At 43.4% G+C, this 18203-nt stretch overlaps 1 protein-coding gene across 2 annotated transcripts; it reads left to right on the forward strand.

The window, feature by feature from the left end:
* The first annotated feature begins 322 nt into the window (after positions 1-322).
* On the forward strand, positions 323-15498 carry MYNN (myoneurin). 2 transcript variants are annotated; one of them, XM_084847478.1, is made up of 8 exons: positions 323-409; positions 2348-2647; positions 4413-5215; positions 7334-7493; positions 7607-7785; positions 8889-8972; positions 11633-11719; positions 12883-15498. In XM_084847478.1, the coding sequence occupies exons 2-8, from the start codon at positions 2382-2384 to the stop codon at positions 13143-13145; spliced, it is 1842 nt and encodes a 613-aa protein (XP_084703604.1). In that variant the 5' UTR covers positions 323-409; positions 2348-2381; the 3' UTR covers positions 13146-15498. The 2 variants fall into 2 exon arrangements, with proteins under 2 accessions (XP_084703604.1, XP_084703605.1); XM_084847479.1 differs by having other exon boundaries at positions 339-409; positions 2348-2438; positions 12883-15434.
* The last annotated feature ends 2705 nt before the right edge of the window (positions 15499-18203 follow it).

Here is an 18203-nt window from a genome sequence, read left to right on the forward strand (position 1 = left end):
ATGTTCCCTTATTTGGAAGGTACAACGCGCATTCCAGCGAGGCCGAGCGGGCTATTGGGAAGGCAGCTTCGCGCACATTTCAGCCGGCACTTGACGCCCAAACGGCCAAGTGCAACGGAACTACACGCCCCATCATGCTTTGCTAAGAACGCCCAACCTAGGACACTTATTTTGTAGCGCTAAGCATCACGGGAAGAGTAGGCGCTCCCGCCGGACCTACCTCGGCCCCGCCCCCATTTCGATCGTATCCCCTTCGACACTCTTTAATTGCCGGAGTTTATTGAGAACGGAAGTGAGATTTCAGCCGCCGCCAACCCCCCAAGGAAGCGGTGCGGGTTGCGTCATCATAAAATGGCTGCCTGAGGTGAATAAGGTTTCGTGTCCGCATCCCCACCCCTGCCCCTTCCAGGTGTGTTTGCCCAAGAATTCTGAAGGGAGGGATGACGGGGCGATTGGACGGGACCAATTTGGCTTGTGGGGGAGGGGGAGGGGGAGGGGGGAAGAGGCACGAAGTAGAGTTGAGGGAAAGAAGTAGGAAGGGCTGCATCGAGAAGACGGCGACCAAGAGAAGGAGAAAGGGGGGTGGGACTGAGCCGAGCGGGCGAGTGAAGCGACGTGTGCGACAGGACCGAGCCAATCGCTGTGGGGAATGTTTGTCAGGGTGTCAAATGTTGGGGGAAAGAGGATGTCCTCGGTCTCAAGCAATTCCTCGAACAGATGTGAAGGGCTGTCACATAGATCAGGAGCGGGCAGAAGCGACAGTCGATCCGCAAGGATTTCTGACTTCCAGTGGTTTAACGCAAGCAGCAACAAAATCACTCCCCTCCTGCCCTAAATTGTACAGCTGGAAGGAAGAGAGCTTGCGGGTGACCAGGAGTACGTTCGTGTGTTCTTGGGAGCCCATTTCAACATCTGGGCGATTTACATGTTCAAGGCTTGATTCCGACGTTGATGGAAGAGCGGCAACAGCCTCTGAAATGAGAAGGGGCTCTTGGCTTGCCTATCTTTCATCACTGGCATAAGTCAGGGAAGGGCAATTTGTGGCCCTCCAGATGCTGGACTGCAAGTCCCATCAGCCCTAGCCAGTGGTGAGGGCTGATAGGAGCTGGAGTCCAACATCATCTGGAGGGTCATGGGTTGCTCATGTGATTGTGTACATAAGTGGTTGTGTACATCTACTGTAGCAGATGTATTGCCTCTGGCACCTGGGCTGCACATTTCTCAGGCAAGAGCACTGGTCTGTGAATGCTCTCAAAATTCTCAAATAGTCTTGGTGTGTTGCTAAAGCACCCTAGGATTTGCTGTTCATTTACATGAGGGGTTGTTAACTTGTGGCACAATTCACATTTTACACGAAATCCAGTGAGAAAGTCTTTCTTCTAGGAAACAGCCCTATGCAGGCATTACTCGTGTAAAAGTACAGTGCAAATACCAGGGGTTGTGACACTTGTGTGTTTAGCCCTGCCTCAAAAGTTGCATGACCCCTCACTAAACTGCCATGAATAGAAAAGGCAGACATTCCACAGAAGTTATCCCTCAATGTGTGAGGGGCAGAGAGAAACTGTGACCCTGAAGCCCCTTGCACTCATGTTGCTCTTTTACACAAGTAGTGTCCACATACCGCATAGGGCTAACACACAACCCACATGTTAAATTATCATGTGTTGTATTTAGCAAATGGATGAGCAGATAGTTCGCTCCATGAATTACTATTCTGGCTCAAACCTTTGTTCTGTGTAGCTGAACAATCTGGCTGCAGACAATGATGTTAACAGGGAAACTCGGCAGGAAGACATGATAGTGACATCCCTTTTGTTAGTCTCTAACTTCTGCTCAGAGAACCACTGTTAGAAAGCTGGGTATTATTACCAGAAGCTACCAGTAGCCATGGAGTTTCCATTTCTTGTAAAACAATTTATACTAGTGGCTATCTCTATCTTGTGGTATTGAAGTGCATTGGATAACATGCATTTTTTTGAGAGAGACTACGTCATCCTACTCTATCTGATGCACTCTAGATATTTTTGACTACATCTCCCAAAATTCTTGGCCATTGACCATGCTGCCTGGGGCTGATGGGAGGTAAAGTCCAAAACAACTGCAGGCCACCAGGTTCAGGCAGGCTGAGCTGCTTATCAGGATGCTGCTTTTTGATGCCTAGAACAGTTTTTCCATAGTCTTTCTTTGAGCACTGTGTTTTGATTAGAGTAACTAATCAAATTACATCTTCTCCTGTCCCCTTTCCCCAACTGATTAGAAGATAACTATTTGGATGGGGACCATGTTATTTTTATATCTGTTCTGACCTTGGCACACTGGCACTAAATATGTTCTTTTGCCTTCTCAGGCCAAAGTGAAGAAGCTGCGCCTCACTACCCAAAATGCAGTATTCCCATCACTGTGAGCACCTACTGGAGAGGCTAAACAAACAGCGAGAGGTGGGCTTCCTTTGCGACTGCACCATCGTTATTGGTGAATTCCAGTTCAAAGCTCACCGAAATGTTCTGGCTTCCTTTAGCGAGTACTTTGGGGCTTTATACAGGGATACTTCGGAGAATAACGTATTTTTGGATCAGAATCAAGTGAAGGCCGATGGATTTCAGAAACTGCTGGAGTTCATATATACAGGAGATTTAAATCTTGACAGGTAATATAAAAGGGCTAGAGATTTTTTTGCATAATACTCGAAATAAACACTTTACAGATAATTTAAAACAGATCCCTGGTTGAAGGCTCACAATCTAAGTACAGATGCAGTGCAAAAGGGAAGGTTCACTAGAAGTGAACTAGAATATGCAATGTAACATTAATATTAATAATAATATGTATATACTGCCCTTTTTTATGAAATCACAGGGTAGTGTACAGAATTCATTAAAATGGATACAGAACCTCAGGCCCGGGGGCCAAATCCAGCCTGCCTGGGGTCCCAATTCGGCCCTTCAGGGTTCCCCAGATAGTTGGGGGGCCCTCCTCTAGCCCTATACCCTTTCCCCCAACCACAAATCGTTTGGTGGCTTCCCAGCTTTTGTGCAGTTTTTCCCCCATTCTAAAAGGTTAAATGCCTCTCCAAAGGCTTAGTTAATGGCAGTAGGAGCTTTAAACTATTTGCTGGTGCTGGTATTTTTGGCCCCACCCCTTTTGTCTTTGGCCCAATCACTTTTGGAATGCAGCCCCTGAGAGTTTCTCCAAAATGGAATTTGACCTGCAGGCTGAAAGAGGTTCAACACCCCTGCATTAAAATAACAATTAAAATAAATACAAGCCACAATAAAAACAGAAAAACTACCAAGCGAAGTATTAAAGACCAGCAAATGTCTGGAAAAATATGTAGGTTTTTAAGAGGTGATGAAATATCATCAAGGTTGGTGCCTGTCATTCTGCGGAGGGAAGAGAATTCCAAAGGCAGGGCACCACTACAGAAAAGGACCTCTCCCTGGTTGCCATCAGATGTAAGTGAAGGAACAACCAGGAGGCCCTGATCTGTAGATCTCAGTGTCACATGGTGGTTGGTGTGGTCCAGCTTCCAGGTTCTCACTCTACCAATTAACTGGCCATTTCATAGGTCAAATCTTATAATGTAACATAAAAAGAGGACAAATACTTTAGATTTTATTTAATGGGATGGTTGTCCGTATGAAGTTTCCCTTGCCTCGGGAAGGGTGTAACTGGGAGGTTAGAAGGTAGTTGAGAGTGAATTCTCAGTACTGTTTGAACTCTGGAACAGAAAAGATCTGAATTTCAGTGGCGATATATATGGCCAATGGTTTGTGCATTTTTCAAATGGCTTGGTTTCCATGCAGTAAACATGGAATTTATGACTGGAAAGGGATGATTGGGAAACTGATGACTGCAAAAGCATAGGGCACACAGACTTCACCACCAGTTAAGAGCTGCTTTCAGAGGTCCCTGAGGTGTCCCTGCCTTCTGATCTAAGGTGGGTAGCTACTGGACAGAGGGTCTTTTTAGTGGTGGTGCCCAAACAGTGGAACTGCCACCCTTCCCATTTTAAATTATATTTTAGGTGCCAGGCGAAGACTGTCCCATTCTGTGCCTATAATGGTGGTTAATGTTTGTCACTCTTTTTAATGCCTTTTGCGCTTTTGATGAAATCCTATGCATGTCTACTGAGAAGTAAGTCCCATTAAGCTCAATGAGACTTACTCCCAGATAAGTGTGTATAGGATTGCATCCCTAATTATTCTTACTGGCTGTTTTTTCTGTTTTCTCTGCTGCTTTTATATTTTGTTTAAACATTATTTTCTAATCTTGTATTGTAAGCGGACTTGAGGCTACTGATAAGGTGGAGCTGAAATTTAAAAGAAAGAAATAGGTAGATGTTGCAGGGAAAGTAACAGACAGCCAATTTTCTTCATCTGGTACATTCCCGTTTTAATCTTTTCCCCTTGCAGTTGGAATGTTAAAGAAATACATCAGGCCGCTGACTATTTGAAAGTGGAGGAGGTGGTCGCTAAATGTAAGATAAAGATGGAAGACTTTGCTTTTATTGCTAATCCCTCTTCAACAGAAATCTCTAGTATCACTGGGAATATTGCATTGAACCAGCAGACTTGCCTCCTAACTCTTCGTGACTACAACAACCAGGAGAAATTGGATCCCCCTTCAGTGGACACAGTTCAGTCTCCAGTCTTAACAGCAACCACAGAAAAAAAGTCTGTTCAACCCAAAAAGCGAAAGAAGGCCTTCAATTCGCTAAAAAACCTGCCGGAAAAACCTGCCCAATATCCAAGTGATGCCATGGAGAACTGTGCAGTGGAGATGTTTCTAGACGCAAATAAACTAGCCACAGAGATAACGGAGCAAGCTGCCCAAGGTGGGGATAACACTGAGCTGCAGCTTACACCAGTGGTGGAGAGCGAAACCTTTGCTGCACAGGAGATCCTCGTCCAGAATATGGCTCTGAAACCCAAACGGGGCAAAGCGCAGCAGGGTTTTGCTTTGAAAGAGCACTGCTTGTCTAACATCACTAGCGACAAGAACTCTTACCAGTTGGAGAGCTCTGGGGAGGAACTGGATCAGAAATATTCCAAGGCCAAGCCGGTCTGTAACACATGCGGGAAGGTGTTTTCCGAAGCCAGCAGTCTGAGGAGGCACATGAGGATCCACAAGGGAGTCAAACCGTACGTGTGCCAGCTCTGTGGGAAGGCCTTTACGCAGTGCAACCAACTGAAAACGCATGTAAGAACTCACACAGGTAGGCTCTCTGCTTTGTGTTTGGAGTTGCCTCTTGGGAAAGTGAGCAGGAAAAGCCCCCATTCTCTCAGATAAGTCCCCCCCCCCGCATTTTGGATTGTACTTGCTGTTGGTTGATGATGGTAGTATCGTGAGACAGCTTTGGGGGGATTATGGAAGTTTTGGGGGTGTTGTAGTCCAACACATCTGGAGGGTGCCATACCAAGGAAGATTGCTCTTAACTATTTCTCACTACCAGTGTTTTTTTTTTATTTATCATTACAAAGTTTCAGGCAGATTTTTTTTCCCTGGGCAGTGATGTGAGGCAAGTTCTTTCCTCCAACTCCAGCTATATATACCAATAATTATTCAAACCATTTGGGGCCACTGGTCACGCACAAGGTCCCAGGTTCAATCCTTGGAATCTCCAGGTAGAACTGGGACTGAGTTCTGAGTGAAACCCTAGAGCCACCGCAGGTCTGTGTGGACCCGCTCCCATAAACCCTGACTATTGGCCATACTGGCTGGAACTTGTGGAAGTTGTAGCCAAAACATGTGGAGGGCATGAGGTTGCCTATCCCTGGTATAGACAATAGTCAGCTAGACAGACCAATAGTGTAAAGCAGCTTCCTAAGTTCCTAAAGTTTACTAGGCATGGATTGTCTGAATACGCTCCATAAATCATATTCCCTTTTTCTCTAGTACAGGCCTACACACTTGTGACCAGGCAGCAATGTATGGTGCCTTGTTAGGGTGGTTCTTTCTTCCTGCCTGACTAGAACTTCAAAAAAAGCAGTGTTACCTAGCTTCTGCCAGACCTCAGGACATGTCTGGTGGAATGTGTTCAGCTTGGTGGTGCACAAACTGTGCAGGCCTGCTCTGGTATGAGCATTCAGTTTTGTTTTTCCACAATAAAAAAGTATCAAAGATGTCATTTTATTTTATTTTTTGCAAACTTTTAAAAATTGCTTTTTGTAGGAGCTGCATTGTGGAGTTCTTAATTCAGCACCTGTCTCATAATTACTTAAAAGAATAACTTGAAAGAATAACAATAATTTCAGCTTTTAACATTTCCTTTCACCTTATGGTAATCACTGAAAGCATGTGCTTCTGACCAGTTTTTTGCGAAAAATCTTCAAGAAGCTGACAAAGCCATCAACAGGGGTAGTGATTTCGTTGTTGTCTTAATGTCTCAGGAGAACGCAAGGTGCATTTTGGAAATGCCTGAGAAATGTCAGTCTTAATTGGCAAACAACTGCTCTAGGAAATTTAAAGGAACACCTGAATAGCTGCTACAGTTGAATTGACAATTTCTCTGATACACAATGCAGTAAACATGATGTCTGAACGTGTTCAAAACTGACAGTGCTCTAACTAAATGGTCAGGCAGTGCCTAGAACCTAGATCCTGAGCATTTGCCAAGACTATTTTGTGTCAAGACATCTCCCAGCACTCTGTGGGCTGTTAACACCTACATTACTTTGAATGACTGGAGAAATTTTACCATCTTACCTGTCACTGGTAATAGGTATGTTTAGCAATCGTTTGCTCTATGTTGAAATTGCCTGAAGGGCCACTCAGTGAGTTCATGGCGGAGGTGAGAATTAAACCATAGGCTTCCTGATCCCCTTTTAAGCTACTATGCCCCATTAGCTAATATTGTCAATATTAGCAAGTCTGGAATAGTTGCTAAGAGAATGGGGCAAATCCTTGGGTGGGTTCAAGTCAAAGCCCTATTGCAGCCTTCCCCAATCTGGTGCCCTCCAGATGTGTTGGACTGCAACTCCCAGTATTCCCCCCTGGGAATGCTGAGAGTTGCAGTCCAACACATCGGGGGGGGGGGGGCACCAGGTTGGAGAAGGCTGCCCTACTGCCTTGAACGTAGACCAGTGTCTAAAGACGCAGTCCTATGCATGTTTAGACAAAAGTCCTACACCTCCAAGCATCTCCCAGCCAGCCATGCTGGGAGTTGTAAGATCTTTTTCTGTCTAAACATGCATAGGATTGCACCCTAAGTCGCCTTTGACATGCCTTTCCTGTATATCATACCCACTGTCAGGTTCACCGTGATAGTTCTCATCTCAAAAATCTCATCCTTCATGTGGCACCACTGAGATAAGCAGCTTAATTCTCTCCATAGGTGAAAAGCCCTACAAATGCAAACTCTGCGACAAAGGCTTTGCTCAGAAATGCCAGCTGGTTTTCCACAGCCGGATGCATCATGGAGAGGAGAAGCCGTACAAGTGCGATGCCTGCAACCTGCAATTTGCCACCTCCAGCAATCTGAAGATTCATGCCAGGCAAGTAAAAGGGTCCAGAAACTGACTAGCTTGGTTTGGTTTCGTTAAGGAGGCTGTTGAGCAGAGGAATAGGCTGCTGCACCCATCGAATATAACCTGCTTCTTTCTTTTAGGAAACACAGTGGAGAGAAGCCATATGTCTGTGATAGATGTGGGCAGCGATTTGCCCAGGCAAGCACACTGACATATCACGTGCGGCGACACACAGGAGAAAAGCCCTATGTCTGTGACACCTGCGGGAAAGCTTTTGCAGTCTCGAGTTCACTCATCACGCACTCGAGAAAGCATACAGGTGATTCTTAAAACAGAGTTTGAGAGACATTAGGGGGTTGGTCCAGCCAAGAAGATGGAGGTAGCAGGGGGTGATTTGGAAGCCCCCCTAGCAGGAGTCATATGGCTTTCCTGGTCAGTAGGGAAGCAGACCAGGGAAGAAAGGTTTAACTTGTCTTCCAATAGGTGAGAAACCCTTTCCTGTCTGCTCTATTGCCTACTGACAAGAACAGCACTTCATGGCAAGTCCAACACAGCCATACCAGCCTGAATACACCAAATCCTAGCTTAGGGAGGGCTGGGCTTTGTTAGGCTGTGAGGGAATACCAGGTGCTGCAGGAATTTAAAGTGTGGGGCTTAAAAGCCTATAGTAGAACTTAGTGATAGACTGCGTAATTTGCATGTATGAAGTCCTAGGCAACTTCAGTTGATGGATCTTAGGCAAAAGCTCAGAGATCCTGGAGAGCTGCTGCCAGTCTAAGAAGACCCCCCTTGGCTAGATGGACCAATAGTCTGACTTAATGTAAGACAACTCTGTATATCCTAAAACTGGGGTGGACAACTGGGAGGTTCGGGGGCCATTTGCAACCCCTGGAAACCCGTCTCCCATGGGCCACACTGGGATGGGGAGGGAAACTTAAAATATAATAACTGGCTAGTTTGCCACTGAAATTCGACAGCAAACTGCTCAGTAGCACTAAAAGGGATATATTTAGTTCGTTTGCAAGCTAAATCTGTCCATTTTAGTGCACTGTAGTAGCTACAGAGCACCAGAATGGACAAATTTAGCTCAGAAACAAGTTAAATATTTCCTTTTTAGCACTCCATCGCTGCTACAGAGCACCATTTTGTTTTTGTTTTGTTTTTAAAATCCCTCCTTTGGGGATGTGGCGGGGGCCACATGTGGCCTATGGGCTGCCTATTGCCCACCCCTATCCTAAAGAATTAGGAAGCATACATCTGAACATATTCTTAGAAGACAATGTTGGAAGCAGATATTCTTCCTCTATTCTGAAGGCTTCTAAAGGCAGAGACTTAGGTGTGTCAATGTACTCGTGAAGAAGCTTGTTATATCCACCGTCAGTAGATTGTGTACTGAGCTAATCAACTTCTCCTTCTCTATAGGAGAGAAACCGTATATATGTGGCATTTGTGGCAAAAGCTTTATTTCTTCAGGAGAACTCAGCAAACACTTTCGCTCCCATACAGGTTAGTTTTCATGCCCACCTGCATCTTCCTGTGTGCTACTTTGTCCGTGCATAGTCTGCAGTTGTGTGCATACTCAAACTTGCTTGCTGCCAGGTAGGTACCTGATGGTATACTACTCAGGTATTAATCAGGTCCTGGATTTTTCTTATTGTTGATTGTTTTAAAAAAATATGTGTGTTTTGTGTGTGTGTGTGTGTCTGTGTGTGCTGTCTGTTTATATGTTTGCATGTAAATGATTTTTTAAATGTATTTTAAAGTTTTTAAACTTCGTAAACTGCCTGGAAAGCTTCAACTATTAGGCAGTATAGCAATGTAATAAATGCAATTAAATGAAATCCTGTAGTATTCGCAGCTGAAGAGTGATTTCCCCCCCCCACACACACGCGCGGGCACTTTTATTTTCATTGCCTGCATATGGCTGCATATCTAGTTAGATAGTTATTCCAGATTTAAGATGGAATGCAAAGGTGTGATATTGCATCATTGGCTTCAGATACAAGATACTAATCCTGAAAGAACTGAAAATTCTTTCACTTGAAATGCCTTATGCCTGAGGACCAAAGTTACTTGGTTAACTTGGCATTTTCCAAATATGTAGGATGGCATTTAGCCATTAGGCTGTGGAAACCTATATGGCATTTGTGGTACAGTGGCTAGAGCATTTGTGTTTGGTTGTGGGGCTCCAGGTTCAAATCCCCGTTTAGCTGTGAAGTTCACTGGTGCAGAAGGTCTTAGGCCAGTCTGAAAGAGGGTAATGTAACAACCCTGTGATGTGGACGTATGGTAAAATGCCATTCCCTTACTGTGATTTGTGAACCCTCCTATTTTGCTTCTTGTTTACTGATTTTATATTTTTTTATTGGGGAAAATGTATTCACTGTTCTTCAGCAAAAAATCTCTCATAAAATACTTTAAAATACAAATAAAACTTTGGCTTACCTTGCCTTTCTTCCATCATGGAACTCAAGGTGACGTGAATAAAATACAAGATCAAATGCAAAAGAAAAGTGCAAAAGCGGAGCAAATACAATTTTGGTGGTAAAAAATATAAATTTAAAAATGAATACATTTGAAAATGCCTGGGGAATTAAAAAGGGTTTTTACCTGGTGCCAAAAAGAAAACAAGGACAGCACAAGGCAAGCCTCCTTCAGGAAGGAATTCTGTCAGCTGGGCATCACAACCAGAAAGGCTCAGTGCCTATCTTCTAATTGTGGGAGAATTGCAAAAGGGACTCAGTGGATAAACTTAGTAAGATAAGGAGATCATTGTATATCATGAAGTCATGAATTCCCAGGGTCTGTTGATTATTTTTGGGCTGTGTGTGCATGTGTAAAATGATTCAAATTATATAAAATATTGTAGGACTTAGTATTGGCAGAATTCTGTCAAAAAACATTTTGTAAAGATGCGGGATAACGTAGCATAGTGACAAAGAGCAGGTACTAGGTTCAAAGCTCACCTCAACCCTGGACTTGTTGGGTGACCTTAGGCAAGCCATTTGTTCTATCAACTTCAACCCTTCATCTCCAATATGGAGAGAATAATACCAGCCTATCTTACAGGGTTGTTGTAAACTAGAAGAATAAGAAAACATATGTGAAGCATTTTTCTCATTGGAAATTATTATTTAAAAGCTACGTATTGTAGACATGTTGATCCTCTACATTTCATTAGTTTCTGCCAATAGCTATCATGGCAATTTGCTTGGTGATCTTTGACTATATCACCTTGGAAATGAGTGACCTATCAACGAGAAGGACATATTATTATGGCACTTGTCTGGTAGAGAGTGTTTCTATAAAGCTTGCCTAAGCTGGTGCAACTAGGTTTTTGGAGTGAGCCACTGTATGTATACACTTCCCTTGTGTTCTCTCAGGGATTATTGTATTTCTGGTTGATGACTTAGCCAGATCTTAATTTAGTTTGTAAGGCTGTGATAGCTTTTTCCTGTGGTCAGATGATAAATTAAGGCTGAAATCCTAAACACGCTGGGTTGGATCAAGGAACTTCCTTCCACGAGAGGAAGGGCTCTACTTGTGGAAGGTCCTTCTGCCCAATTTTGTGGGACTCCTACACATACCATTGCTCACTCCATTTAGGAGGGTCTCTGACTCTGGCCCAGTTCGCATGATCATACAGTGGCTTATTTCCCTGCCCCCGCAAAGGGTGCATGCTAGTCGTGTGCAAGGGGGGATTTGTCTAATTACCCTTGGCAGCGCAGCTTGTTGTATATTGTGAACCCAGCCAGGATGGGTTGTTGCCATGGGTAACAAGCCACTCAGAACCCATGGGTTTTTGTAGGATTCTGGGTGGCTTGTTATCCATGGCACCCTGGTCAGGTTCACACAACACAATAAACTGTGCTGCTGAGGGTAATTATGCAAAGTCCTCCAGCACACACAGTGGCAGGGGGGTGGGGAAATTCCCCGTCCATGATTGTACAAACCAAGTCTCTGTGTAGGATTTTCAGGGGGCTGGGGGGGCTGCTGTGGGGAGGAGGTCAACTTCTGTCAGTGCAGTTGATCTCGTGTAAATCTGGATCCAACCTGCTTACTAGAAAGTAAGCCCCAGTGAACGCAGATGGATGTCCTTTGGAGTAAACGTGCTTAGGATTGCCCTGCACATCCATGAAGTCTAACTGGCAGTTTTTGTTTTTAAGGTGAAAGACCATTTACCTGTGACCTGTGTGAAAACTCCTACACAGATATAAAAAACCTAAAGAAACACAAAACAAAGGTTCATACAGGTAAGTGCTGGCTATTTTAAAAATAATATGTGATACCCATAGAAGTATAGATCAAAAGGCTTTCTGTTCAGCTTCCCTGTCCAAAGGCAAGCAGACACATTTACCAGTCCTATACACTCAACTTACACCAAATTAAAATGGTGAGTTCTTTGGGATGTGTCTCAGCACGGTCCGGCATTCATCCAGCCCTGCATAGAACATGCTGCCAGTGGGAGAACTGCAGCCCTTTTCCAAGAGCATCAACTGTATGCATTTGTAAAGTGTCAGAATGGTCAGATTGAAGAGTGACATCACTGAGTTTGTCTACGTAGGTGCTGTATCTAAAATTCATGACGGATGCTTGCAGAATTGGAGGATAAAACCACAGTTCACTGAAATGTAGTAGCAGTATTTATTATATTTGTATTCCACCTTTCCACCAATGAGCTCAAGATGGTATACGTGGTTTTTTTCCCACTTTGTCCTCTCAACAACCCTATGAGGAAGGTTGAGAGAATAATGACTGATCCATGGTCACCTAGTGAGTTCTGTGGCTGAGTGAGAATTTGAACTCTGGTCTCTCTGGCTCTAGTCCAACACTCTAGCCACCTTTCCTTGATCAAGACAGATGAATCATTCATTTTGCTAAATAACTGAGAAAGGTGATTAGACAACCAAGAGAGTCTTGCAAAAGGAGGCATTGCATTAAAGATTTCCATATAGCATGGATGTTTGGGTATCCTGCTAGGGGTCACGTATGAAGAGGCAAGACACAGCTCAAGTGCAGTTGTGGCTTTAGATGGCCGATATCTGAAGGCTGGTTTCTTTATCAAAATGTAAATGTCGGTGATTGTTTGATATCTCCTCCCTTGAGCCCCGCCCCCCCCATATGATTATTCCTTGAAATTAGGAACATCAGTCCTCTAGTTGGTAGATTTCATGAAATTCAGTTGATAATCCTTATAGTCAAACTATGAATATCAACTCCCAGCTGTCAGTTTTGCTTCAGCTTTACAAGAAACTACAGTGAAGGCCTAAAGACTAGTGATGGTGGAGAGTGTCTTCAGTTCATCTATGAGGAAAAATCATATGTATCTTCTCTACCTGTCTAGTAGATTGTCTACTTGTTGTTGTTAATTTGTAGAACTTTGCTTTTAAGAATGAAGACCGTTGTGTCTTTACAGGTTCTGTGAACCCTCTGGATCCCATCACACTTGACCATTCCTTCAATGATCAAGACTCCATTCCAAATGAGAAAAGTCCTTTGCTGGAGTCCGTTGATGTGAAGCCTTCAGACATAGCACTACCTCTCCCCATTGGAACAGAGGATCACCAAGTGCTGTTGCCTGTCACGGATAGCCAATCTCCCCCATCAGACACACTTCTGAGGTCTACCATCACTGGGTATTCAGAACCTCAATTTATTTTCCTCCAGCAGTTGTACTGACATCCTACGTGCGATAACATCCTTCGGCAGTGAGAACATCTTTGCTAAAGTGAACATAATCATGCAAGCTGTTACTGAGCTCACGTTTGTCTTGGTTTCAAGTAGGAACATAAGAATTCTTTCTTATTTTTTGTTAATCTAAAACAAAAGATTGTAATTTCATTTAAAAAAATCAAGATTGCATTTTCTAGGAGATAAAATAATTCCTTTAAAAAAATCTTCAACACAGCTGCCTTAAGTATACTCAGTCAACTAAATGTAGAGCTCCTTCAGTGTTCATGCAGAAGCTAATCCTGTATAGTCAAGATATTCAATCTATATGGCCTGGTGAAAATTGCCAAGATGGGGAAAGAGGCTCTTCTTGCTGCCTTGTAACAGCAGTGTTTAGTGCTGTGTGTACTCTGCACCCAAGTAACCCAAGCCATCTGCTGAGAAAAGCTAAATTTTACAACTCAAGTAAATTGAGCCAATTTATATGATTTCTCTTTGCTTAATGGATTTATCTTGTGCTGCTGATGGGAAAGGTCCAGGAGCACTGCAGGACATTAAACCTGTGTCTCAGTGCCTGGAAATCTTATTTTGTGATTCCCCTGTCTTCTGAGTTTGCAGCAAGCATTGCCTAGAAGCTTTCAAATATGTGATGGGGATTTTTTAAAAAAAACTATTTTCATTAAAAGAAATTAAAGCTGAGATTCAGCTGAATTCTATACCCAACACTACATTCTTGGCTTCTTCTGGCACTTCATCCTCACGGAAGTGTGGCAGACACACAGCCTCCTGCATGAGCAGCTGTTTGATATTGAGATTTGGATTCCTAGGGTTGGCAGATGTGAGAGGTTGGGTTAGTTCTTGGGTAATTGGTTTTAGGAAAACCTTATGGCAAAGGTACAGAACCTCAGGCCTGGAGGCCAAATCCAGCCCACCTGGTGTCATAGTCTGGCCTGATTTCCCAGGTAGCCATACACCCTGCCCCCCGCCCGCCCGCCCCCTGTGATCGTTTGGTGGTTTCCTGGGTTTTGTGCAGTTTTTTCCCACATTCTAAAAGGTTGAAATGCCTGTCCTAAGGCTTAGTTAACTGGCAGTAGGAGCTTTAAGCTACAATATGTGGGTGTTTTCGGCCCTGAATCTTCTGCATTCGGCCCCGGCCACCACTGTAGTGTGGCCCCCTCTAGAGCTTCTCTGAAATTGGTTCTGGCCCTCAGGCTGAAAGAGGTTCTGTACCCGTTTTATGGAGATGATGTGTGTTTTAAAGCAGCTCTTGGCTTGCAGCTAGTGTTACATGACATGTAAATAGCTGCAGGTCTCATCACAGGGCAAATACCTTTTCCTCCTTGTACGGTTTCCTGAGTTATAGACACATAATTATCAGGTGTTCCATCTCCATCTTGTTGTTCTAGGTTTCATATTTCTAGCCTTCTGACATTCTGTCATGGAAAGAGGGAACAGTTTTGTTGCTGTTTCTGTAGGAATACCTCCTACAAAAACCAAGCCCACAGAAGTTCCTGTCCTGCTGAGAGATTAGCAGTCTGTACCACCATGCTGGTTGCGGTGGAAAGGGCTTTCTTTCCCTTGCAATTAGATAGAAACCAAGCAGGCTGGTGGAGGAGGGACAAAGCAGTCTGACCCTCCCTTTTTCCGCCTGCTCACTCACTTCCATGCACTTGCCTGCATTAAATTCTGGATTGCCTAGAGCTACCAGGTGAGTGGTCAAATACAAGGCTGGCCTCCTCTGCTCTATCCTTTCCATTGGGTTATGATGATACAAAAAGGAGAGCACGCACAAAGAGCCTACAGTTTATATTGTGCAGCCATTTCTATGCACCCCAAGGGAACGTTGGAGTTGTGTTTCTTAACGAGCAGTTCCCCACCACTGCCATCTGGCAAAATTTGAAAAGTAACTTGGCTCTGCTTTCCAAAGAGAACAAAATCAAGACTCCTTTACTGCTGTGAATCATCCTGACCATTATTATTTTCTGCATGTCATTAACACTCTATAGAAATACTAAATCTTTCTATGACATTGTCCCAAAGTGGCTTACCATTTTATTGCTTCTCACAAAACGTTTGAGGGGGAGGTTTCTATGCTTTATAAAACTTACTTGCTCAATCCAGCAACTCCAGGATTCTGTCTCCACTGTTGGCTAGTAAGATGCCTTCAAGAAGCTTCACAGCAAGACAAGATAGTGCCATGCCCTACTGTTTTCCCCAATATTCCAGTAATTGGGTGTCCTACTTCTAAATAGGGTGGTGCCATTTTGTCAGTAGTGTATAATAAACATTGATAAACCTACCCTCTGTCAGTTCCCTGCATTAAGTCTGCCTAACTGAGACAGTTCGACCCTGAAATGTGGCCAAAAATAATTTAAAGAAATATAAAGAATTAGACATGCCATGTTGGAGGTGCTGGAATAAACTGGTGATTATGTTGATGGTGCCACAGTGTGGCTCAGTATCATCATAACCAGCTGTACAAGAATGCTGAGCGCTTCAAGTTGAACCCTGTGTGAACATTAACACCTTTTTAATCTCCCAAGAAATAAAAGGTAAAAGTATTTTTATCAACACTAGTTACTATTAACTATTACACAGGCTTTGTTTGCAGTTCTGTGTTGTTTTAGGAAGTAACAAGCCAGCAGGATTTGAAGGGATGGAGAAGTCACAATTTTTGGGCACAAGGGCACAATTTTTAAAAAACGTATCCAGTACAACAAATGTAAAGTCAGTGTAGCATATGAAGAACACAGTTGCTATTATGTAGCAATTCTGGCACTGATGAAACATGAAACATCCAATTGGGAAATAGATCAAATCCAAGATCTGCTTTGGGCAAGATTATTGGTGCCCACAAAAATAGACCAGTATTGCTGCATGTAAACTGTGCAGAATTACATGAGTTGGATCCATATTTACAATGGATCAGCAGCAGTGACAAAACTGGACTTCCCCGTCCCCCCTTTCCCACTGCAGCCTCTCCAGCCCCCTGAAAATGCTAGTCAGGAGACCCTGCTGAATGGGATGGAGCGGTGGTGGTGGTGGTGGTGGGAGGGAGGGAGGGAGGGAGGTCCCCCAAAAATCAGGTGAAGGGACCTTCTGTGATGAGCTGTTCCTCTCATGGAAGGTCCCTTCCTCTTACGGAAGGCAGATCCTGGATCCAACCCCGTATATTTCTTTAACTAGGAAACCAAATCTGCAGTTGAAATAAATATATTTGTACACACTTCACTTTGCGTAACATGTGAGGAGCTGTCTTATCCTACATCTGCCCAGTTGGTTTCTCTTGCCTAGCTGGCAAGGGGCAAGTGATCTTCACTAGCCCTGCTGCCTGGTAGATGTGCTTAGTGGAACTGGGAGGTTTTAGTACACAAAGCATAAACTTTGCCATTGGATTGTGGGTTCTCCCATGTTTTCATAACATTTTTTCACTTTTTGGTATAAATGGGACAGAAAGAAATGAAAATAGGGGAAGAGTTGGAAGGTGTATCCAAGCTCTTCTCTACAATCAAGAGAGCTAGAAACTACATAAAAAGAAATAAGCAAACAACTAGCTACGAATCCTAGAACTCCATATTCTAAGCCTGATGTGCTTGCCTAGTAAACCCTCAGATTCAAGGAATACTCATATCCTTTGATTATCTGCCCCACTTTCAAGAAAAGCTGCAGTGCAGGTCAGATTGACCCATACTGCAGCTGCCAGTGTTGTCCTTTTTAGGCCTCAGTCTAGAGATTTCAGTGCAGCAGGTTTTGCACCTGTTTCTGCCTTGAGCATCACCTCCTCATCTGCCACTTGAACATATAATCAGTGCTGTCAGCTCTAGTATAGGACATCACTTACTTGGCTGCGGCTGGAGAGGAAAGAAGTAGAAGTGGGTTACCTGTATGAAGTTTGGTACCCACTTCTTCCAAACAGTGCTGATTTTGTGTGTGCAAGAATACTGTGTGCACTTCCCAAGGAGCTGGATATAGGTGTCTTCTCTTCCATGCACAACCCTTTTTCTACCAGCGTTTTGCTCGTCTGATAGGGGAAATTCAAAAACAGACTTCCCATGGTGTAATCTTCCCAAGTCTTGGTGATACCAAGTTTCTGTTAGCACAAACTGAATTATCTCTGTCCTGAAAAACTTTATGAAGTTTAACTTTGGATGTATTTCTTCACAATATGAATCTTCTGGGGAAAACATACTGTTTAGTATGCTTATAGTATACTATATTTAGTATTTCATATAAATGTTTCCACGTTTTTGTGTGTTTTTTAAAAATTGTTTGACTTCTAAAAAAACCCCTGTTCTTAGATTTATATTAGACCCTAATTAGCTATTTAATATTTATAAAGATGTTTTACTTTATAGAACTCATTTGTATGTAAAGAGATTTCTAAGGAGACCATTGTTTGATCCCCTTTTCCCGTACACTACACAGGCTGTGAAAGAGCTGAAATCTATTGCAGCAATAATGGAATAGCCCTTGTTTCCATACAGAACGTTTTACTGTGGTATACAGGTGTCTTGGGTTGTCAAGATATAAGGTCCTCTTAAAGATACTCATTCAATAAAACATGACCTACGCTGCTATTAAAATTCTGGTGGGAAGAGTTTGATTTGCCAGGTTCTGTAGGGATTGTATCTTGGTAAACAACAGAGGTATGTCACTTGCATCCTTTATGTACAGTAGTCTTCCCCAATCTGGTGATCTCCAGGTGTTGGAATACAATACCATCAGCCCTAGGCAGCAAGGATGATCAAATATTATAGGAGCTGTAGTCCAACACATCAGGAGGGCACCAGGTTGGGGAAGGCTGATGTGGACTTTACTACTCCTAAGCCTTGTTTGGAATTGGAAGGAATATGCAGTCGAATGACTGATACAATCATCCATCCAGTGGTCCATCATTTGCTGTTATACATACAGGGGCTTTGTTGCTTTGCCTTGATGAGGGAAGGGAATGCTCTTAAACCTTCTCTTCATCCACATTTTAAACTTTTACTTGGAATGTTACTACTACTTTTGCCAGCATAACAATTACAAGATTGTGGGCATTCTCTGAGGTGCTATCATTAGTTA

This window comes from Heloderma suspectum, chromosome 3, assembly GCF_057233095.1.
Source record: "Heloderma suspectum isolate Gila_16-S chromosome 3, 16-S_ref, whole genome shotgun sequence".
Lineage (NCBI taxonomy): Eukaryota > Metazoa > Chordata > Lepidosauria > Squamata > Helodermatidae > Heloderma > Heloderma suspectum.